Source organism: Anopheles stephensi, chromosome 3 (genome assembly GCF_013141755.1).
Source record: "Anopheles stephensi strain Indian chromosome 3, UCI_ANSTEP_V1.0, whole genome shotgun sequence".
NCBI lineage: Eukaryota > Metazoa > Arthropoda > Insecta > Diptera > Culicidae > Anopheles > Anopheles stephensi.
The window spans coordinates 81,893,734-81,916,524 of record NC_050203.1 but is presented as its reverse complement, the minus strand read 5'-3'; the positions used below and the strand labels follow the sequence as shown (position 1 = coordinate 81,916,524).

General features: G+C 44.1%; 3 protein-coding genes and 1 non-coding gene across 6 annotated transcripts in view; 1 reads left to right on the top strand and 3 right to left on the bottom strand.

The window, feature by feature from the left end:
• Nucleotides 1-22,791, top strand: part of LOC118513631 — a 120,995-nt gene that overhangs the window by 39,524 nt on the left and 58,680 nt on the right. The window contains exons 1-2 of one of the 3 annotated variants that reach the window (XM_036059697.1): nt 18,157-18,492; nt 19,992-20,190. Coding sequence is in view for 1 of the 3 variants with exons in the window: in XM_036059695.1 (XP_035915588.1) it covers nt 10,735-10,759 (25 nt within the window). In the remaining 2 variants the exon portion in view is untranslated. Of the gene's footprint in view, nt 1-10,583; nt 10,760-18,156; nt 18,493-19,750; nt 20,191-22,791 lie in introns of those variants that run through there. The other 2 variants (XM_036059696.1, XM_036059695.1) reach the window with 2 other exon arrangements.
• Nucleotides 1,571-3,352, bottom strand: LOC118513645 (cytochrome P450 6d3-like). The gene is made up of 2 exons (XM_036059712.1): nt 1,916-3,352; nt 1,571-1,846 (listed from the first exon to the last, which is right to left on the bottom strand). Exons 1-2 carry the CDS (start codon nt 3,231-3,233, stop codon nt 1,686-1,688), a joined length of 1,479 nt encoding a protein of 492 aa, XP_035915605.1. The 5' UTR covers nt 3,234-3,352; the 3' UTR covers nt 1,571-1,685.
• On the bottom strand, nt 4,050-5,760 carry LOC118513643 (cytochrome P450 6d3-like). The gene is made up of 2 exons (XM_036059710.1): nt 4,372-5,760; nt 4,050-4,314 (listed from the first exon to the last, which is right to left on the bottom strand). The coding sequence occupies exons 1-2, from the start codon at nt 5,687-5,689 to the stop codon at nt 4,148-4,150; spliced, it is 1,485 nt and encodes a 494-aa protein (XP_035915603.1). The 5' UTR covers nt 5,690-5,760; the 3' UTR covers nt 4,050-4,147.
• Nucleotides 8,691-8,762, bottom strand: Trnaw-cca. The gene has a single exon. It is a non-coding gene; the product is annotated as a tRNA-Trp (tRNA).

Here is a 22,791-nt window from a genome sequence, read left to right as displayed (position 1 = left end):
GTATTGAGAAGAGTGATGGCAGCGTCGGAGGAGGCGCCAGTGGTGGTATCGCTTGAGATTTTTTGACGAAAAATGCAACCAAATATCGTCAATCTTCTGTGGAACAACATTTGATATGCGAAGATGACCCATAAATTAGCGAAATTGCTCAAGGGATTGAGAATCGAGGCTGTTTGTTCATGTTTGTTGCCCATACCATATGTTTTTGTAAACAAACTCTGACATAACTCGACTAAAATGTCGCCCTGTCAAATCGATAAAAATCCACCTTCTAAATACATACACCTTGCTCCCGATGCCCGATTGATTGACGGGACACACTTTTCGGCAGGTCGGCAAAACAGATTTCCTACTGACCTGTCAACCCAACCCATCAAAACATACGCCTACACTCACTCACTCACACACACACACACACACCCGTATTGCCATATAAATCCGGTCAAAAAGGGATGTGACGGTATTGGCTAGCGCACCACGGCGAGCCTGTCTTCGTTCCATTGATGGGTTTTGGGGCTTTTGGACATGTTTGCTTAAGTGAGGGAGATGTCCCAGATTTAGAGCAAAATTTCTAGTGGGTTGTGGTGGTTTTGGTTTGAGTTGTGGTTAAGAAAATGGGACTTTTTCCCCATTTAAAGGGATAGAAAGGTAGAAAAACAAAATAAATTTAAATAAAATTGTTTTAGTGATTTTTCTCCTCTATTCCCCAAATGTCTTAAAACTGTCACGCGCAGTTCTATTGTGAGTACACTCCACTAAGCTTTCCTTTTACTGATAGCTGGTATCTTTATGCACGCCAACACTCACACTCTTAGCCTTTTTATCGGTGTCTTTAATTAGTGCTACTCGAAACCAACGCAACAGCCAACCTCAAGCCAATGACTCGAAGGAAACTTCTCCAACTGTGACGGTGCAACTTTCGGGAACGGTACAGATTTCTGTCTAGTCATTTTTCGCATTTACACAATGTCACGCTCCCAGGGGCTGGTAAAATCTGGTCAATGGAACAAGAAGAGGGCGTTATCAGGCCGAGCCTGTTGTCGGGTAGGATGGGGGGGAGAATTTCAAGTGCGAAGGGAAGATATCAATTAAAGACAAAAGAGAACAACGGTTTCTGGTGTGATAAAAAATGCTCTCAAGATAGCTGGACAGTCGCAATAAAAGTCGAGCGACAAGCAAAGATTAATATTTTAATTTTGTTACATTAATTACGGCAAGGATTTGCTCCAAACATTGGTGATTATAGCAGAACAAATAATATATTGTGCTAATATTTACTGGCAATTATTATAATTTGATTTTTTAATTAAAAGTCTTTCGTAGTTCGTCTTTTTTAAATTATATTTTTTATGTTTACCCTAAGATTATTTAATGCCTTTTTCCTTTATTGATTATTGATTATTTATTTTAAAAAGCGTTCAATTGTTTTTGATATTTTTCTCAATAAAACCTAACAGCTTCCTGTTTTTAATATTATCGAGAAAGGCTTAGCCATAACATTATTTTTTCTCAATATATTCTAAATAATGGATTGGTTTTTAAGAACAATACAGCCAATTATACAGCTATCTAATGTGTGTTGTACGTTACATCATTTATTTAAGCTTAACAATTGTTTAATACTACTTTACGGTTTATATTTGTACCCTTATCCTTATCTTATCACAAATCAGTGGAGAAACGCTTCACTTTCTGTGCTCTACCCGCATCGGGAAACCTCCCTCGGGCGTAAGCCCTACAGTGGCGGCTGCAAACTTCACCTTGGCTGGTATCGTCGACTTGAAGTTGTACTTGGATAGCAACAGGACAAGGCCAATCTTGGACACAAGAACCCCTTGCCGAAGACCTACACGAATAGATGAGAAAGAGATGTTAGCACAAGAGTTCTGCAAGACCCAAACATTTGCCAACCTACCAATACAATTGCGTGGTCCAGCACCGAACGGATAGTAAGCGTCTTGATCGTAATTCTTCGTAGCCTCATCAAACCTCTCGGGCGAATAGAGTTCCGGATCCGGGAAGTACTTCTCGTTCATACTGATGCTCAGCAGGGGAATGACAACCTGAGTTCCTTTCCGAATCACGACGTCACTATCCGGCACCCGGTAGTCGATCGTACACTCACGATTCAATATCGGCAAGCCCGGATACTTCCTGAGCGTTTCCTTCACGCACAGGTCCAGATACTTCATCGCCTTGATGTTATCGTACGTAATTTCACCATTGTACCGTTCCATCATCTCGTCTATTTCCTGCTGCAATTTCGCCATCACTTCCGGGTTGTGTGAGAGTTCGTGAAGCGTAAACGAAATCGTGGCCGTAGACGTTTCCGCTCCGGCTATGTAGAACAGGAACACGTTCGCCGCACACTGTTCGATGGTGAGGGCCTCCTCGGAGTTGTTGCCCGCCTCACGGCGCAGATCTATTAGCAGCTGCACGAAGTCTTTCCGGGTGATCTGACTCTTCTCGCGATGATCGATCTGGTACGTGATAATGTCCATGACGAAGTTGATGAGCGCCGGTTGAAGTGAGGTAAGTCCGGTAAGCTTTAGCAGCCCTGGACAGATAAACACACCCGATGTGCGGAAGTTGTCCAAAAATCCACGACGCTGGTTCGTTGCTCGAAGTGTTTTTAGGAAGGGATCTTCCGAGTTGTGGATACAGTTCGCCTCGAACCCGAAGAACACGGAAGCAATGTTGTCAAGCACGAAGCGTGACGCAATGTCACGCATGTCCACGATCGATTTATCGTCCACCAGTGCGTCCATCCGCTCGATCAGCTTGCCACCGACGGCCAGTAGCGTGGGCAACATGTTACGCAGCTGACCCGAGGTGAAGGTTGGCGTTAGCTTCGCACGCAAGTTCTTCCACCGCTGGCCGGCTAGGGCGAATAGGTTGGCCGAGAAGGGATCGCGCTGCTCGTTACAGTACACGCCCCGATCGTGAAAGTTCTGGAAGTCGTTCACCATGATGCGTTTCGCTAGGTGCGGATCACGGATGAGGATGGCTGGGCGGAAGAACAGATAGAGACCTAGCAGACGATCCGACGACTTGTGGTACAGGTTGTTGATGGCGATGCCAAACGATTCCTTCTTCTCCGCTACGGTGCGGATGTTGCCGTACGGAATCTCTGGCTTCAGGTGGGGCAGTCCATGACGTTCCCAGTGGGAGTAGATGTATCGCAGCACCAGGAACACTACGGCCGCAAACAGCGCAAGTGTATAAACAAACATTATGTCACTGTGTACACGGCACTGCTCACGGTGGGTAAATGGAATCTTGCTCGAGAACTGATTGCGACCGAGACGTTTCCATCCAAGGCCACAAAACACAATAAACGGTCGCGCAGCTTGCCGGCAGCCTTATAAAGCATCGCCTCCCCCCAAAAAACCGGGTGCGCCTGTGGTTGTGTGGCGCAAGCGATGTTTTGATCGTTTATGCTGCTGTACATGGTTTGAAGCTACAACAACAAGCTCGTATGTGTCGGTGACGGCTTGGACGTGTGTCCAAAAAAAGTTAATCTGATGCGCGAGGAGATAGGAACGCTCTACTCTGGAAGATTCGATCAATCTCGGGGACTGGTTTGAATGTAGAGGTGTGTTTGTAAACAACATGAGATAGATTCGGCGATGCTTACAGTGTGGTGCTACATTTTAGGTGGGAGAACAATGATTATATTTGATGTTTTATTTTAATTTATTTATTCTTTTTAATGTAAATTTGAGTCCTTCATCAAAGTGCTAATACTTTATACTAGTTTAATTAATATTATGATTGTTCAAGATTAATTATAACCGTATAATAAAGGCATGTTTTTACCTATTGAATAAAAATTTCGTTACTTCAAGCATCAATTTGCGAAGCAAAATAAAATGATATTACTTTATTGCTTAAATATTAGCTAAATTTACAGACAAGATGCATGTAAATTCTATAAAACATTTAAATTTGATAGTTATTCTATGCTTTCAAGGACAAAGAAATGCAGTAATTCTGTTCAAAAGTCATTCATCTAGTGCTGAATGTCAAACAAAAGTTGCCCGTAACCATAACCATTCATATAACGCATTTATTTTACCATAATTCTTATCCTAGTATACGATCTTTGATCGCAGCTTTATTAAGCTTTATATCACAGTTAATGCTTTTATTGTCGTTTCCGTTTAACGATCCTCATTGGAAGACCACCTTTCGGTGCTAGTGTAGCAGCAACCGGTTCAAAGCTAAGCTTTCGCGGTATTGTTGAAGAGAAGTCGAATCTGGACAACATCAGCACCAAAGCAATCTTGGAGAGAAGAAGCCCTTGTCGTAGACCTGAAAAGATCACCATTTAAGAGTTTAAAGTGTCGAAGGTTCGTATGTACTACCTACCGATGCAATTGCGTGGACCAGCACCGAATGGATAGTAAGCATCCTGTTCGTAATTCTTCGTGGCCTCATCAAACCGCTCCGGAGAATAGAGTTCCGGGTTTGGGAAATACTTCTCGTTCATACTTATCCCCAGTAGAGGAATGATCATTTGTGTCCCTTTCCGAATAACGATGTCACTCTCCGGCACCCGGTAGTCTATCGTACACTCTCGATTCAGAACAGCCAACGCTGGATAGATTCTAAGCGTTTCCTTGATACACAAATCCAAATACTTCAACTCGTTAATGTTATCGTACGTGATCTCGCCCTTGTGTCGTTCCATCATCTCATCGATCTCGCGCTGCAACTTCCCCATCACTTCTGGGTTGTGTGTAAGCTCGTGCAGTGTGAAGGTGATCGCACCAGTTGAGGTGTCTGCACCGGCCGCATAAAACAGAAACACATTCGCCGCACACTGTGCGTCGGATAGCGATTCTTCCACATTGTTTCCCGCCTTCCGACGAAGATCGGTTAGAATCTGGATGAAATCACGCCTTGTAACTTGACCCGTTTCACGTTGATGCAGATGGGAGCTGATCACTTCCATCGTGAACCTTTTCATCGGTGGAGCGAGTGAACTGATACCGGTAAACTTAAGCAATCCGGGACAAAGGAACACACCGGTCGTTCGGATATTGTTGAGGAAGCTATCCGGGTTGTTAAAGTCGCGGAGCGCTGTTCGGAACGCATCGTCCGGGTTGTGGAGACAGTTGGCTTCGAAGCCGAAAAACACGGACGCGACTACGTCTAGCACGTACCGGGACACTATGTCACGCATGTTCACTATTTGGTTGTCTGTGGCCAAGTTCTCGAGGTAGTGCTGGAGTTTGGTGCCCACCTCCAGAAACGTGGGCAGCATGTTTCGAAGCTGTCCAGAGGTGAAGGTCGGTGTCAGCTTCCCTCGGAGACTCTTCCAACGCTGTCCAGGCAGGGCAAACAGGTTAGCTGACATAGGATCTCCATGCTCGTTACAGTAAACACCACGATCGTGGAAATGCTGGAAATCGTTCACCATAATACGCTTCGCGAGATGTGCATCTCGGACCAGAACAGCCGGACGGAAGAACAGATACACGCCCACCAGTCGTTCCGGCGACTGATCGTACAGATTGTTGATAGCCACATTAAACGATTCTTTCTTTTCGGCCAGAAGTCGAAGATTGCCGTACGGTATCTCAGGCTTCAGGTTCGGCAATCCATGCCGATCCCAGTACGAATAGACGTACTTGAGCCCAAGAAACACTATCACCACAATCAATCCAACGCTGTAAAGGATCATGTTGAGCTGGGAACTGGGAACTGGGACTACTACAACTACTAGCTCCCCCACTGAAACAAACTGTCGCCACGCTAGTTGCGTTCCCTTTTATACTACTGTGGTGTGGCGTGTAAATATTTAGAAACGCATCAGCACCACCAAACCCCATCGGCCGGTCCCGCCCGGTTCCCGTATCAACCGGTTTACATGCGATGTGCCCAGACGGTAGCAGATCTTTCACTGTCAAGGCGGTAGTGTGTGCCAGGGTTTTCGTGACGACAGAACCCTTCATCCGTCCTGCCGTATGATTATCAGGAGAGAGCTCGTAGCTGTGGCAGCTCGTCTCAGCAGGTACAGACGGTCACATGCGTAGTCAGTGGAACATGGTGATGAAATTTCGATTGTCATCGCCATTATTTTGATTTGTGTCTAGATGGTTGTTATTTACAGACATATGCCGTTATGATTAACCCTTCCACTATCTGGAAGGTGTTGCAGGGTTGGCGTGGGAATAAATACTGTTTACTAAAGTGGCTTGAAGTGGCGGTTTATTTTTAGATTAGAAGCGTTGTGACAAAGAAATCAATATTAGCATTCAAAACATGCGTCAAAGCTGTCAAACAGGTTTGCGTTGAGTCATATTAGTTTTTAAGACGTACAATGTTATAGAACTAGTTCATTTCAGTATAAAATGTTGTAATAGCTTAAGGGTTGAAATTTGATTGATTTAAATTTAATTTTGAAGATTGCAGTTAGAAACCCTCCAATTCAACCTTATCTTGGGTACTTTAGACAGCTTTAGCAAGCAGTTGGAGAACCCTCTTGTCTAGGATGCACTCTATATAAGGTTTAAAGCATTCCGTAACTGATTGTCAGTATGTGAAGATTTGGAAATCTGTCAAGTGACCTTGTCCTCTTCCCGAAACTATCATCAAAGAAATGGTGTTGGTAGGTCAGTTTAAGATTTGATGATTAGTCATCTGTTCTATCAACGACCTAGAGTAATGAAGCGATAAGGCTTTAGGCCTCTAATCTAATTTTGTGAAACAAAATGGGTTGTTTAAGTGATATGTTGGTTCTTTTAAATTTTAAAAAGTTATAAATAAAATAAATTTGATGTTGTTTTAGAGTCTAGGATTCGAACAACGCTCAAAACTAATGTCCAAAGGTGTCGAACCTTAGAACATGATATAACATACATTAATATATTTTGTATTTGTCTTTTATACAATTATTTGATCATAATTTTTGTTATTTGTACTAGAAATGCACCACATAAATTCTTGAAAGTCAGTTTAAGCTACAAAAATCGCCCCTTCTCAAGGGTTATTCCGTATAGTTTCAAGAATGTTTAGCATTACAACATGTCTCATCGGAATGAAAACAATAGCCTTATAATGTACAAATGAATATTTCGCACTTTTCTGCATCTCGGATTACCAACATTCATCGCTTACCTCAAACGTGTGGCAGTGATAACGAAGTTCCTCACTAAAATACAACCAACTCCACTAATGTTTACATGCGGGGCAACATACTGCGAACTAGCAGTGTTATGGGGAAACCTTCTATCGTTTCATTGGCAGCTATTTGAGGTTTAAGTATAACGCAACCGGTGCGCTGATAGCGAGAGAGCAGCTCTAGAACTGAGGCATAATTGTTGGAGCAGCTGTTAAAGTTTCGAGATTAGAAGGGTAACTTAAGAAGTGAGAATATCTGGGGAGCAGCATTGTGGCTTCATTGTGGTAAATTAACCCCCACTTGATAGGTTTCCGAATTGCAGAACTACGATTTATTCCCATTTGTGCTGGCGAAACTTAAGCCCTTCCTCCAAAAGGATCCATTTGTGTCAATATGCAGCGATTTTCGATCGAAATTCAATCTTCGCCACATATTTTCATCAATTTAAAGCACACCGCCAACGGACGTCAGCAGAACGTTGACACTCATCGACTGGCTGCAGTTTAGTGTCAATTTCTCACAGATGCCGCTAGGGTCGTTTATCATGCAATGCAAATGGACGACGTGCGCTCTAGGAGGTGTGAGACGATGTTCGCCCCCCTTCGAAGCACTCGTCCAGGTCACAGTAGGCGACAAAAGCTTCCCCGACGGCCATTGCTCACCGGTGCTAACGGGCGACACTGGCGTCTGTGTTGCGTTTGATGATTGATGGGTTGGGATCGGTCGGTGGGTGTTCGAGTGACGTCTGCGTACGCGTACAACTGGCTGCGCCTGGTGGGGGGAGGGAGGGGTAGCGATTTAAACAAAACAAGTGCTTGGGGTGGGTCAGTGGGGCTAGGTAAACATCTTCTCCCATTCATCGAGAGAGGCATCTGGTACAGTGGTGGAAATGATTTTAGGGCTTTGCGATTTTGATAAACAAGTATTCACTAGAGCATTTAAAATTTGATCTTTTTTTACCAAATTTACCATTTCATAAAGCAAGTTTTTACTAACTAAAATTAAAAAAAAAATTCATCGCACGTGTCGTCAAATTTCGTCACGCTCTGTGCTTCCCAGCGCTCGCATATCATGCACATCCATCCACCACAAGCGAGCGCCGGCTTGTTTCTGGCTGCAAGTGCGTAAACGGGCAATATGTGAAACACACAGCCACACGCACGCACACACGCTTGTTACACGCTTATCTTTGGACTGATGATGCGTTGGCCCATTGGCGTGTGCGTGTTGGCCGTGCCGTACCGCGAACGCGACCAGGTTATTTATATGTTCGTTGATAATTTAATTAAACTCCGGTTCCGTGTTTTTACTCTGTTTTTCGCCCGCTTTCGCCGTTTACTTTGGTTCCGGACGAGCCGATCGAAGAAGAAAATAGGCCAGTATGTGTTTCACTTTCGTTTTTCGCTCATGTAGCGGTTTCTCATGCTTTCAGATTTGATTAAGATTAGCGAGGTTGAGAAGCGATCGAGCAAAATTGTCCCTATGTTAAAACAAAAGGGAACAAAGGATGTGTGTGTGTGCGGTTGGGAGCGATGTGAAATAAAAAAAGTCAATTTGTATTTGACCCCGACGTGATTTGAACACGCAACCTTCTGATCTGGAGTCAGACGCGCTACCGTTGCGCCACGGAGTCGTTGTTGTGGAGATGCCGTTCAAATCAGACCAGGCTGTTCGATACTCTCTTGTTTATATCTTTTCGTATTTGTGCTTTCTACTAAATTTTGTTTTATTTACTAAAATGAGTTAAAATAAGTTGTCCAAATAAAAATAAATTCTATCGATATTTTGAATTACTGATACACCTGATGATTGTTTACTTAAATAAGCAATTTGTTCTTCATTTTAACTCCTGTTTTCGAATACCTACCTGAAATCTAGTACAATTTACTAATTAAAACAAATTTAATTGCATTTTACCTCTTCCTCTTAATCGCTCGCCATTTCCCACACGATTCAGTTCTATTTTCACAACAATTTTTCTAGCTCTCGGGGCAGAAAAATGACCCATCCAAGAGGACATTCCGGAGTATCTGGAACGGGGCGAAATGTGTCACTGCTAGTGAGATACCATTAATTATAAGCTTTTTAGTAGCAGCGTACCCCTTTTCCCAACTTGCTGTGCTGTACTTTATTCGTTTTACGGTCCTGTTTGCGTGCCTCCTCTTTTTAAGTATCTTTCCGTGTCTTTCTGAACTAGAGGCGTGAGAGAGAGTGAGAGAGAGAGAGAGAGAGAGAGAAAAGTATGGAGGAAATGCTAACAATCACCCTAATTTCTTGGAATGGTCCGGTTGTGCTGTTTACTGTTTACTGACGGGCAGATGGTTGCGCTATTTGTACTGGATTTGCTCGTGTTGTTTTATTTTTATTCATCTGAAATCTTTAATTTTCTACCGTTTTCCAGCTCAAAGGCGCTTGCAGCTTGCAGGGAAAAGGGATGGTTGTAATTTTTCGAGATTAAAAACGACAGTTGGTCTTTATCCTTGGGGTTAGGGGATATATTTTTTGCTGGAAAACCAACTCTCATTGCAATAAATTATTCTTTTACGTTAAGTTATGCCTTTTTTTAAATAACGAAAACGAAATTTGACTACTTTATGGCAGCATGAGTGTCCCGAAATGACAGGGAACGATTGTTATTGAAGCTTTTCTTTATTGGATTCGGACTTTTTATTATCCTTCCTCGTGTTTTTCCCTTGGTCCAATAAAACAAACCATTAGGCCATAATAAAGTGCAGCACAAATCGGACAAAACTACTTTGCCAACCAAATCAATGACCCATAAAGACCGCCATACATCTTAACCACGTACGTGTGTGTGTATGTGTGTGTGTTTTTGTTGTTGTCCGACTATTATCGAAAGATGACGGTACGGTACACACGGTATTCCCTTTTTCTCAAATCAGGACAGTGATTTCCGTTCCATTGGGAAGGCGCAAAAAGGTACAGGAACGTAATGATTATCGTCAAATCGTCCTTCCAAGCTACACCAAATCAAGGGCAATTCACTTCTTTATTGGCACAACATTGGCCACAGGAATGGTGGGTTTTGGTGTAATGCGAGTGTAACGTTTGGCGAGGCACACACACACAGGCAGGCAGGAATTTAGTGCTCATAAACTAACAACATCAGCTCCAGAGAAGAAAACGTGTGGAGAAAAAATGCTGGTGTCAGTGCTCGTTTAGGTCCGGTAAATCATTTGTGGAAGGGCCGCCAAGAGTGAGCGAGTGCTCAATTTAGGGAAATGATCGATTGTTCGAAGGTTCGGTAGGTAGGAAATCAAACGCTAAATCAACTCGCTCGCAAGCTTGGAAGGAGATCCGAATGAATGGGAACGCCAGGGAACGTCGGATTTTTATGTTGATCTTTCACACTTTCAGCGATTGCCCTGTTTTGGGCAGAACGATGGACTGTTAATAATACTTTGCTTTTATATTCTTCTCTCTCTATTTAAAGGGCTACGGACGGAGGAATAAAACAAGAACGCTTAAAGGATAAAAATAGGAAAAAACGCTTTTCCTCTACCCAATCAACGGTCCAGCTCGGGGATAAAGCTAAAGCAACAATACAAACACACACCCGGAAACGTCAGGAATAATCAGCAAACATGGCGGCCACGATGCGAACCGGTGGTAAGTTGTAAATGCGAAGGGTGCCGAGATTTATGAAACGCTAAATCCCTATCGCCAGGTTGGGCAGGTTTTCGGGATGATTTCCTGTTGGTAAATGGATGCTGGGCGGGATGGGTTTTGTGTAAACATTGTTTAGGTGATCCTGGGGTAGAGAAATCATTTCCTTTTTTTACGCGTTGGTTTCCGCAGTCGTGTGGCTGTGCGAGTGGGATAAAAAGATATCGATTCAAATATTGAACCGGACGTGACGACCGTGAGCATCGTTTCCGCTGAGCAAGGCAAACCAGAGGGAAGGATACCGCTTTTGTTTTTACACTTCCGGCAAAACAGCAGCATCGAATCTCCGGAAACACACCTTGATCGATGATGATGATGATCATCGTGCTGAAGAGGCCGGCTTTTTTCCGAGGGTAGCGTTCGCTTGCAATTGTGTTTGTGCTTACAATTACATCATTAATTCTGGTACCGGGCTTGCTGAGTAGTGAGGTTTTTGTGTTTGTTTTTCCTCGGTACGGGAAATCTCGAGGTTTTTCCTGGCTCGTTATCATACGTGTTTTCGGCTCTCTGCTGCTTCTTGTGGCATGAGTAATGGTCCGGCATAAAGAAGCCCGTTTTTCCGTTGACCAGTCCTGGGAGGCGTACTGCGGGGCATTTTTTTGTAGCTGGCTGGAGTTTCTTGTGTTTGTATTTCTTGTGTGAGGTTTCGGAAAATTTATCGCCCAGAGAGGTAAAGCGCAGGTACCTGATTGTTCTCGCTGAGAGGATGGGGATAGCTTGATAGTTTTTTTATGCAGTTCTTTGTTGCTAAATGAATAAGCTCACGTCCACTACGTTTTATGAAACCGAAGCTAATATGTGTTTGGCTTCGGAAAGGCGAATGTTGCAAATCAGGACTAGAATACTTTAAACTGAGTATTGGTTAATTAGTCGTTAAATAAAAAGGTATTTTCTGATATTTGTAGCAAGTTGACATCTCGAACATATGAAACACTCCTGCAGTTAGAAATTGTTTCTGAAAAAATAAGAAAATTTTGTAATCAAAGCCGTGAAGTACCTAAAAACAATCTGAGAGAACACACAATGATGAAAACATTTTTCCTCCACCTAATGCTAACACTCTGTTCCAGTTGACTGCCACGAACATGTATCAAATACATTTAACGCTTCTTGAACACATTAAAGCTTCTCGTCTCGAAAGCTCACTACAGTGCGCTGTGTCAGTGCCCCCAGAGTGTTGCCGGCATAATGAGTAAATGTATAAAAAAAAGCCGGAGCTCTCACACTCAAACACCGCGCTCCCCCTAAAGCTCAACTCAGTTGCCAACGACAACCTGATGAATGTGGCGACACCCGCTCGTGTCAAATCGTATTAAGGTAGAACACCAAACACACCGGCGTTTCGTATGGCTTTTCTGCTGGCTGGCCAAAGCAAAGCAAAAATTCAACAGCCAGCGAAGCTCGTACCGACAGAACGAGACATAATTTCACGCGCTTGCCAATTTCCATTCCGACGGGAGAAGGTTCACATTTTCTGGCGCAATGAAAGGATGTCACATCTAACTGAACGCAAACAGGGCGTATCATGAGGCCTCGTTCTGGCCCGCCAGTTCTCGACGGTATCGCACCATGGTAACGTCGCGTTTGGCTCATGCAGACCTTCTGATCCTGGTGAGCCAAGTGTGAGCCGATGTTTAACGACGAAACGCACTTGATGCGCAGAGAGCGAACCAGACGATGTTGAAAATTAGCAAAATCAGAAGCCTGTTTTCGCTCGTAGCTTTTAGTGTTTCATTTCCACCGAGCCGGGGATAACCCCGGAGGGGTCATAAGCTGGCGGGACTTATCCACCACCGGACCACGGCGCTTGTTGTCGTTCTGGGCGTAATTAGGCTAATTAATGTTTCACGTACGCAGAAAAATTCAATTTCATCCCCTACTCCACTCTGCCACTCCAACCGGCCACCACCATTACCGGTGCAAAGTGATGAGTTTCGTTTGGAGTGTTTTTGTCCCCTAAGGAGGAGATTTCGGTTTGCTTTGGCTGTGTTTCCTATTCAGAGCATTTTTGTTTTCCCTTGGCAGCGTGTGCACATCGGTTTGGTCAGCTAAAAGCATCCAGCAGTGAGGCCCCCGTGGTCGAGTGCATCGGGAGATTAATGTTCAGCCCAGCTCGGTTGAAACCCGAACCTTGAAGCTACCGGATCGGCTCGAACAGGGACAGATTACAAAACGTAGAGCGGGAAGCGGGACGAGCTGTGATGCTTGACCTTAGCGACAGGATCGTTTTTGGCACTTGAACCATCACAAGGGGCAGCAGCGAAATAATTACCCTAATGAAGAGACGAACACTTGACGCCTAGGGTCTGCTCTTAGACCAGGGTGATGCAGTGCAGTGCTTGAAAGCGACCCGAAAAACGTTTAGTGGAAGAGAGAGAGAACCCATGTGTTGTCACCTGTTCGGTGTGTCCCCGATGAAGGTCCTTTCTTATGGTCGTGTTGAAATGTTTATGTGATTTTTAAAACTTTATCAGTGGCGTTACATTTAAATTTGCCGTGAGGTATGTGCAAAACGTGTTGTTAATAAAATTAATTTGATGAGGAGCCTGTGGCTCATTAAAACCCTTTGAACTTATACGAAATTATTCTAAGTTGTTCTCAGTTTGGATGGAATTTTGGGGTACATTGGTAGTTTTTGACCGGACGGGTTTCAAATTTTGTCTATATCGTCTCTCTATGCACAAAACTGACAATACAGATACAAATGAAATGCTACTAAGTCACTACTTAGTCAATGAGTCCGGTAATGGTAGGCCAGGGACTCTCGAGTTAGTAGGGCCAAAGAAAATCAAGGCTGCAATGGGATAAACATGTCATTGAAAGGGCTCTGGACGACCTACGCAGCAAAGTTTTTTCAGGCCGTAATCATGGTTTACGGAGACCTTCCTTTCCAGGCTTCTTCAAATGAATCCAGAAGTGCTAGAGCAGTCAATTCTGTTTGTGGCTAAACAGGTCCTGTGGCATTTAATACTCGACAAATTCGTGTTAGCAACAATCGTCACTCATATTTAACCTTCAGGCTTTGGTCTTCAGAGGAACAATTTGGCTTGATTCGACTCTACAAGGTTTACGATGATCTCACCATCGTGCAGCGAATTATACTAACCAGGCTCTGGTGAGCTGCTCATGTCATGCGAATGGAATCGGACAACTCAGCCCATAAAGTTGTTTTAGAACGTCCACATGGGCAAAGGAGGCATTTTAGGCTCAAATTGCAATGGATTGTTAGCTTTGATGCCTCATAATGGATTGGCATGCAACGGCGCTAAACCGTGTAAAGGATTATTGATGCAGCTCAAGACCGCGAAGCAGTTTTAGCATTTGATAAGTAAGTAGGTAACATATAGCCTGGCTGATAGTTGAACATATAGCATATTCAAGTATTGAAGTTTTCTTACGTTTTGCCAGTAAGTATCCAGAAGCTTGGCAATGTGAAACAAAACACATGAAATTTCTGCTATGATGTTTGAAGCTCTCAAGACAACTGCTAGAATAGTCCGCCTGTTTACAAATTTGCTAAATCAGATCATTGTGATAACATTAACCCTGCTTCTTCAGTGTGTTCGATACATGCACCACAAGCGGCGTGTTATCGATCGACCCGATAACACCCGAACACCCCAAAAACAAACGGTAGTTTAATTTGCTAACCACGTAACCACGTATCCTTTCGGGTCCATCGTTCCCGCGATCAATCTGACCTCAACCGTTCTCCAACACGGTGCCGGGAAATGCATTCGGTGCGGAAAATTAATTGCTTACACAAACGAAACATAGTTCGGCTCGGTGAAGATAATTAGCGACCCAACATGTTGTTGCTGTCCACCAGGCGAAACATATGCGCAACAGCGACGATGTATGGGTGTCGACAATTTAACGCTCTGTTTGCGTTGAGTGGTATGAAAAGTTTACGCTAGTTAGCCGCACTAGAAATGATTGTGTGTGGGTTTGTGTGTTTGGCGATAGAAATGGGTGGAAAACTTCATAAAATGGCAACTGCAAGCGCATTCAGCTTCTTTCATCGTGTCGAGTTTCGGTTTGACGGGGGAGAACGTCAACGAGCGTCGGTAATCGATTTGCACACAATTTGACTTTATATGTGTGTCAATAATTTGCCTCCGTTTGCTTGCTGTAATTTTCTTTCCCTCTCACTCCTTTCCCACTGGTGGCTGTTGTCCTGTTTGCTCACCCATTTCCCTTGGGTAGGATCCCACATCTGGCTGGCGTGCTGGCGTGTTACGGTCCTTTTCTTCTGCAGTGCCTCTTCATAACAGAATCGATCTCGAGTGCATTGAATGCGACACTTGCGGAGTAACGGAAAGCACATTCACGTCGAATGCAACTCCCAAGCACGGTACCGTCCTGCTGTGTCACGTAAGGACCTTTTTCCGTACACGAACGACACAAGAAACGTCGTTCGATGCAGCTAGGACGTGCAGTACGTACGTGGCGTGCCGCAGTCAGGCGGGAACGGCTGTGAAAATGCTGATTATGCATCGATGCTTTCATTTCGATATCAATCGAGTGGCAGCACTGCCAGTTGCAACCGCATTTGCATTTCCTTTTCCCCATTACCAGCGTCGCTTCGATCGAGCTTCTTCTGCGTCCTTACGAATGACGCAGAAGCACGCCTTCTCTATGGGCGACTAGAAAGCGCAACGACAATTTATTGCTCAGGGTTCCATGTACGCTGCTTTTTTCCTCCGGTTCTCGTTATTGCAATAATGCATCGGTATTTTACAATGCCCGTTGGAACTGTTTTTTTCAGTGGAATTCGCATCCACAGGGTGCGAAATAACCCGGTATGCATATCGGTATAATGGATTGTGATGGGTGGCAGGCAGTGTGCGCTTCGCATATTCAGCTGAACCGCATTGTCCGCTTCCGATCCGATCAGTCGATCGAGCGAGCGGCACGTTTCGTGGTGCAAAGCTGGCTGGCTGGCTGGCTGGTTTTGATGGATCCGTGTAGTAGAACAATGGCGCACGGTACTGAACGGGGTTTGGTGCGAAAGCCTTTAATGGGCTTTTGCAGGTGTGAAACGGTTTCTGCAGCCCATTGTTCTGTGGCAGCACGAGTGCACTTGCACGCGTTGAAACCTTTCGCTCAACAAGTGCTTTGCAGATGGCACAAAATGGTGCACAGCGTAGTAGGGCTTTGAATTAGAATGGGTTTTCCAGCTATATCTTGTTGTTAGGCGTGGAGGACTGTTTTTAGGCTGCAAGATGCGTGCCAATAAGGGAAGTGGAAGTCTGTGTGAATTTTGTGTAATGAAACACAGATTTTTTTTTGTTACTGTACTGCTGAAAGGACTTTTAATATTATTATTTATTTTTAATCCTCTCTTGGAATCATCCCGAAATATTTAAGTTATATGATGTGTAATTAATTGTTGGAATAAGTGTATGGTTCACTATAATGATTATTATCAATTTAGATTTTACGAAACACATTTACTTTTGTTTAGTAATATATCGAATAAGAAACATGATCCAATGTTAGTTATGCAAAGAATAAGGATCGACAATTTATTCATAATGAAAAAATAAAATTATATTATTTTAATGCGTTTATTGGGCAGGACATTGAAATTTTATTGGTTATTTATTGCTTTTTCATGGAGGTGTCCAGTACTTCATCAACATGCTGAAACATAAGATAAATTAAAATATTAATAATTTAAAGTTTTTTCACATATAAAAAAAAATTCAAACTTTGTTTTTTATTTTTCAATAGTCAATTCAAGATATGAGTAATTATTTTCAGGAAAATTCAAAAATATTAAGTCAATGGAGACGCCTGGTAACTTACGCAAAGAACCAAAATTACTTTTTCTATCTAAAACGAACATTTTTGTAGCAATTTTACGAACCATTTCCAATGCAGCCTCGCTTACGCGCCCAATACAGCTCAAGCCCCCTTCGCAGCAACGCACGAAAATATTGCATCCGCTGGCATGTGTGTTGGTGTCCACATTTAATCCTTCCTTCGTTGCTTTTTTTCTCGATTCGCCTCGCAGCGTGAAGCTGTGTACGTGCCACCACACCGAAACTGCTTATTCAATTCAAGAAACCACGGAAACACACGCACACACACACGGACACACGGGCGTTCGAAACGGCATTCCAAACACAGCGGCTCCCATTCCCATTCGTCTTCTTGCAACAAACCGAGCAAACGGAGCAAACCCGAACCCGAGTCCGAAGCACCCGAAATAGCTCATCTGTTTTGTGGTGAGTTTGGGGCTGTCCCTCGGATGCTGGCTGTGGTGAGTTTGGCTGCTGTGGTGTGCTATGCTGCTTCTCACGCTCACTAGCAAACCTCCGCTCGGTTGGTGTTGGTGCGCCCCGAAGCCCGGTAGTGAACGGAGGAAGATGAATTTTTGCGCTCGGAAAAGCTCGTACCACCGCCTTCTCCGTCACGGTGGCACCACCGAGCCAAAACCAAACAGCGGGAGCAGCACAACATTGACAGAATTGACACATCTGACTCACTGACTGTGAAGGCTGGTGGGACTGTGTTATTGTTTTGGTTGCTCGGTGTGGTGTGTTTATGTGTGTGTTGGCGCATTGTGTTTGCTTGCGTGGATGCAAGCACAAACAAAATGCTTGTTGGCTTTCGACAGGAACGTAGCGCTCTGCTCTCTGTGCTCTGGCTATCGCTCTCGTATTTTGCTCGCAAACAATTTCCAATTCTTCTCTTACTGGTTGTCGAAAACAGGGCCGTCGGAAAAAAGGAAAGATAGGAAAAACAACGCATGGTGAATCATAAGATCCTCTTTAAACCCATTCGAAGGTCTACCGTGACTGTGAGTGTATTGTGGCAGCACGCGCTACGGATTAATCTTTAATCGTTTTGTGAGGTGTAAGGTGGGTGGATAAATATTATTGAACATCAGTGGAAATGTCATCCTCATAACGTTGAGACGGGAAAAAAGAACATTCGTAGCAAAAACTCCTATACATTCCTTAACCATCTTGAACGAACCGGTGGCAGAACAAAATGCTTGTGCCACCTAGCTTCCCATCGAGCATCACACAGAGAGCAGCAACTAATAGTACCGCGCGAGAGCAGCATCCTAGAGTCAAAACCTAGAGCAATCTCCCGGAACAGAGTGATGAGCTTTTCCCGTTCGGTTGAGGCGATGAGTCTCACGTGAGCTCATCCTCTTGGTGAGATGAACCATCGCCGAGTCCTTCTCGCACAGTCTCACAGCAGAAGATCTGCTGCGTGAGTCAGCTCGGCTCACATCTCACCAACTAGCAATTGACACATTGTGCAGTGGCATTCGAGCGGGGACTGTTTTTTCGGGAGGCCAGCACACGGAAGCGAAAAACCAGGCACCATGTGCATGGGGGTGATACTCTTGATGCCCGGCAGGCATCCTTTTCACGTGTGACTATCTGTAGGCGCTTGCCCAACGCTCTCTGTGTGTGTATGTGCGGATATTAATATAGCGTCTCACTATGTGCGTGTGTGTGTAGGTTGTGTTTGTTGTCTTCAGGCGATCCTTCATCGTCCCACACACATCGAGCGGCGCTTTAGTGAGTGACGTCACGGCGGTCGGAAAACACGTACCTCAAAACGAGGCATTCCGTTTTTCGCGCACGGAATCGTGACCGTGAACAGGAGTCGTGCATTTTATTGCGAATTCCAATAACGCAACCGGTTCCGCGGTGAGTGCAAAAAAAAACGCGTGCGTGTATGAGTGAAGAGTTTTTCCGGTCATTTCGGGGTGGTTTTTCCTCAGTTTTTTCTCTTCCGTGCTGTGCCGAGCTGGCCGCAAGCTAAAAAGAAAGAATGTTGCTGCTGCTGCTACACAGGAGCTAGAAATAGGCGTAATCTGTTGCCCCTTACGTGAAAAGTGAAAAGTCTCGACCCCGGGAAAAGTGCTCACAAACAGTGGAATTTATTGTTGTGCAAACACAATACCTAGAAATCATAAATCGAAAGCAAAAGCTTCTTACTGTAATAGCAAACATGGCGGGTAGGAAAATCTTAAAGAAAATGACCTTAATGGTGGTAAGCAGGCTCCATTTTCACGGCTCATTTGGGGGGGAAACCGTAACGGCGTGCCAGCAAAGCGAGGGTGAAAAATCTGTTTTTCCTGTGGACTCACGCACACCTTCCCCCGAGGGTCGATTGTTTTTCTTACTTTCCACGCGGTAAAGACGCCTGTGCCGTTCGCTTCTGTATGAGTCTTTTCGTGGTGCGTGTCAGCGCTTAGCGATAGTTCTGTTGCTCGGGATCGAGACCATACAAATGAAGGTTAAGGAAAAGTCATTATTTGATGACGACATAAAAGTTTGTCATCATTTTGTCACCACACTCACACACATTGGTGACCATTTTCATCTTTATCGCCGCCTTAAGATATGGGGTAGTTTTGTGTCGAGGAATAACTTTCTTGAGTTAAACTTCTTCCCGAAACCGTCCCCCCCGCGCTAACACTTCGGCCGACCAGCAATAGCCCGCTCACGCTCGTGGGAAAAGTGGGAAAATTGGCGAGATTAACTTTTTGATTCCTTCGTTCAACAATCCCAACCCTTTTTGATTACTCGCGCCGCCTCTTTTCTCTCGACCTTCCCGGGACAATCAATTTTCCTGGTTTTCCCTTTTGGTCCAGTAAAAAAAAAGGGATGCGTCGTTTTGTCGCTGAAACGAGTGTGTCACCTCCATCTGTGTGTGTGTGTGTGTGAGAGACTGACGGTAGTTATTCTGGCCTTGAACGCACTCGGAACCAGCTGAGCCTTCGGTCGATGAATTATTCATAAACGTTACCGAGGAACACTGAGTGTCAAATATCTCGTTACGCTGCGCCGTAGAGTTGGGAGTTGGAGTCGGATCGGCGTTGAAAGTCTGGATGGGGAAGCTTAGAGGAGATGAAGAGAGCGGATCATAAAGTTTAAGGATGGCGTTTCCCCGTTCCTTTAGTTTGGAGCCAGAAAAGAAAGCACGAAGAAGGACACTCGAATACGTTCGGTCTTGTGAGTGTTTGCAATAACTAATCAAATGACGATCGGTTTGTGACAGTGTGTGTGTGTGAGTGCGAGGGTGTGTTTGTGCGAAATTCCCTTGAGGGAATACGGCCAAATGTGTACGTGGTTTCAGGCACACCAATGGAAATGGGGTGTTAAGAAAGAAGTTTTTCATTAAGATTATTGAAACCGTTAAGCTCCGGTGTAGACAGCTAGTTTTCATCAGCTATCAACGGCGGGCAGATAATAATATATTCTCGGAGGAAAAAAAAACGCCAGAAGAAACAAGCAGCTGCTACACGATGGGATAAAAGAGCAGGATTACAGCGTAAGAAAAAGGAAGAGGAAGGCGGTCTGATTCGCGACAAAGGAGATACAACGAACCCGGCTGTTTTGGTGAGCGACATCATGTAAATTATTTTTAACGCTTTCTGTCCTATCGTGGTATGAGGTAGAGCTCTTGCACGAGCAATTCTTGGAGCTTTTTATTTTATTATTTTGATGCCCATTTTGTAAATAAGCTAGAGAAAGCAATGAAGACAGATAATTTGAAATTTTATAAATACGAATCCTGCGTAAGAAAATATGCACTCGATTCTATAGGGACTGTTCGGTATCATTTTTATGACGTACCTAGCTGGACGGTACCTTGTCAAGACCTCAAAAGGCGATATCCATAAACACTTAAAATTTATTCGGTTACACTTGAATATTAGCATCAAATTGCATAACTTTAGAATGAATTTGATTAAAAGTCCCTCAAAGTATGCAATTTGCGTAGCACATCCTTCAAGCTTGATCACTATTCGCCACGCTTGTTGTTACTAAACGTATTCTAAACGACCATTAAATGAAGCAAATGATTTTCCACTTGCCATTATACATTCACGTGTTATTGAATGTAAACTATTTTCCACTCCCGCTCATTATGCATTTCCCCGGAATAGTACCGTATAATTGCGTTTTGATTTGCAACAAACAAAGCCACAACACCCGACAGCTGCGTACAGCGCTGGGCTAGGCATTAAAGAAAAACATAATTTATACGCCAAACCGTATGTACTTTAAATTAATTTGACTCCATTTTGCTTCGCTTTTTGTCCCACCCCCACTCTCCCCCCCCCCCCCCCGGCATCACCACAATAATACCAAAGCAAGATTAATAATGGCCCCAAAGGTCGTAATTTAAATTTCAAAACTAAGCACCAAACCCCGGCTTCATCGGTGGCGTGCAAGCCGTTCCGGTGAGTCGGGCGGGATTTAGCTGCGAAGTCGGCGAACAATTTCATCACGCGTAATAAACGCGTGTGTCTTTCACCCTTTCCTACTGTGGTTGGGAAAGGAAATCCCTTCCCTCCTCTCTCGCCCCCCCCCCCTCCATCCCACCCCAACCCATCCGGGTAAGGGTGTGCATTTGGGAAATTGTTGTTGCGTGATGTTTTATGGTGCAATACATAATCGGTTACACCCGTTTATCATCTGGTTTTGCTGTTCAATGTACAGCGCACATGGCTGCGGATGCCATTTTTATGAACGAAGGTACCCTGGGTACGGTAGTATTGGTGAGCCTTTTATTTGTCGGCATGCGGTACATTGCGGAGACAATGGGCAGAGTAACGACCCTCTCGGGAGCTATTTTTGCGTCTGTTTATTGGGTTTGCAGTACCGTCACACCGAACATGTGGGAAAAGGATTCCCCATTTTTCCCTTCATTCGGTTCATGCAGGTGCGGCAAATGCGAAAGCACATCCTTAGCCATCTAATGATCACACATGGTGCGTTTGCGAAAGGGACTATCCTTGTGCAGCGTTTATTTTGTGTTTGTACAATTTCTATAGCTCCGGGGAGGGTTTTTCGCACGAAGAAAGAACCGTTCGTTGTGCCTTCTTGAGGTTAAGGTGAAAATATAAAAATGAAGCCTGACTGACATGGAGTGGAGACAAGTGTCCCCAGTTCGATGAGTGATGATTGATTGGGTCAAAGGTGAATAGGAAAGTTATTTTTAAAAGCATGAAACCATTCCTACCCCTGGCTGTGAAATGGCTGCTCAGTTTGGTCGGTTTGAACACAAACAAATTCATTGAGCACACTTCATCAGTGTTAGAATTGGCATTCAATGTCGCCGAATACCTTCAAAGTGAACAATTGTTTGTCGTAAAATATTCAACACACACTTTAGCACAATAAAAGCGCAACAGATTATTGGACGATTAAGAGCCCCTTTGTGTCACGAGAGGTCAGATCGGTTAGCCTTCTTTAATCCACGCCCATCCTAACCGCAGCAACCGCAAGCCTACCAGGGATAAAACTGCAGACAACTAATTGGCCTGACACACTTCAAACTTCCATACAGGTGTGGGATAGAGCGAATGATTGACGGGACACTTGTGGTTGTTGTGAGTCGTATTTTGAGTCAGAAGGGTAAAAGTTGAAGGTCATCAAAAGGGGTGCCAATAATTGAGCAGGAGGTTTTTTTCAAATAAAGTGAAAGGTCTGCTGATTTTAGACAGGTTTCCCTTCAATTTCAAATCATGTTGAAATGTTGAGGCTTGATGAGGGGTGCGAAATTTTAAGAGATTAATTATAATTTGCTAGACTTTGTATCCAGCTGAACGATTCTATTGACTAAAAAAAGACAATTTTCAACCACCAATTTTATAGCAAAATTTGTATTCATGCTCAGCCATAGCAAGAAAATTCCCCAAAAAAGGGATAACTATGCTATCAAACCTCGTCTGTGCCCATAAATAAAGATCAGAACAAAAGGCTCTCTCTCTCTCTCCCTATTCTTTCCCCCTCAATAATGACCTCGTTTTGTCCAACGGGTAGCATAATTTCCCCTCCGAAAAGGAAGTGTTAAGCACGGGACAGGCATTTTAATGGCAGAACAGGAATTTTGGTTTTTATTTTATTGTTTTACTCGCCGGCCAGCGTTGGAGGTTCTCTTGCTACATTTCCCATACAAAAATCGCTAATCCTTACGAAATTATCCAGCTC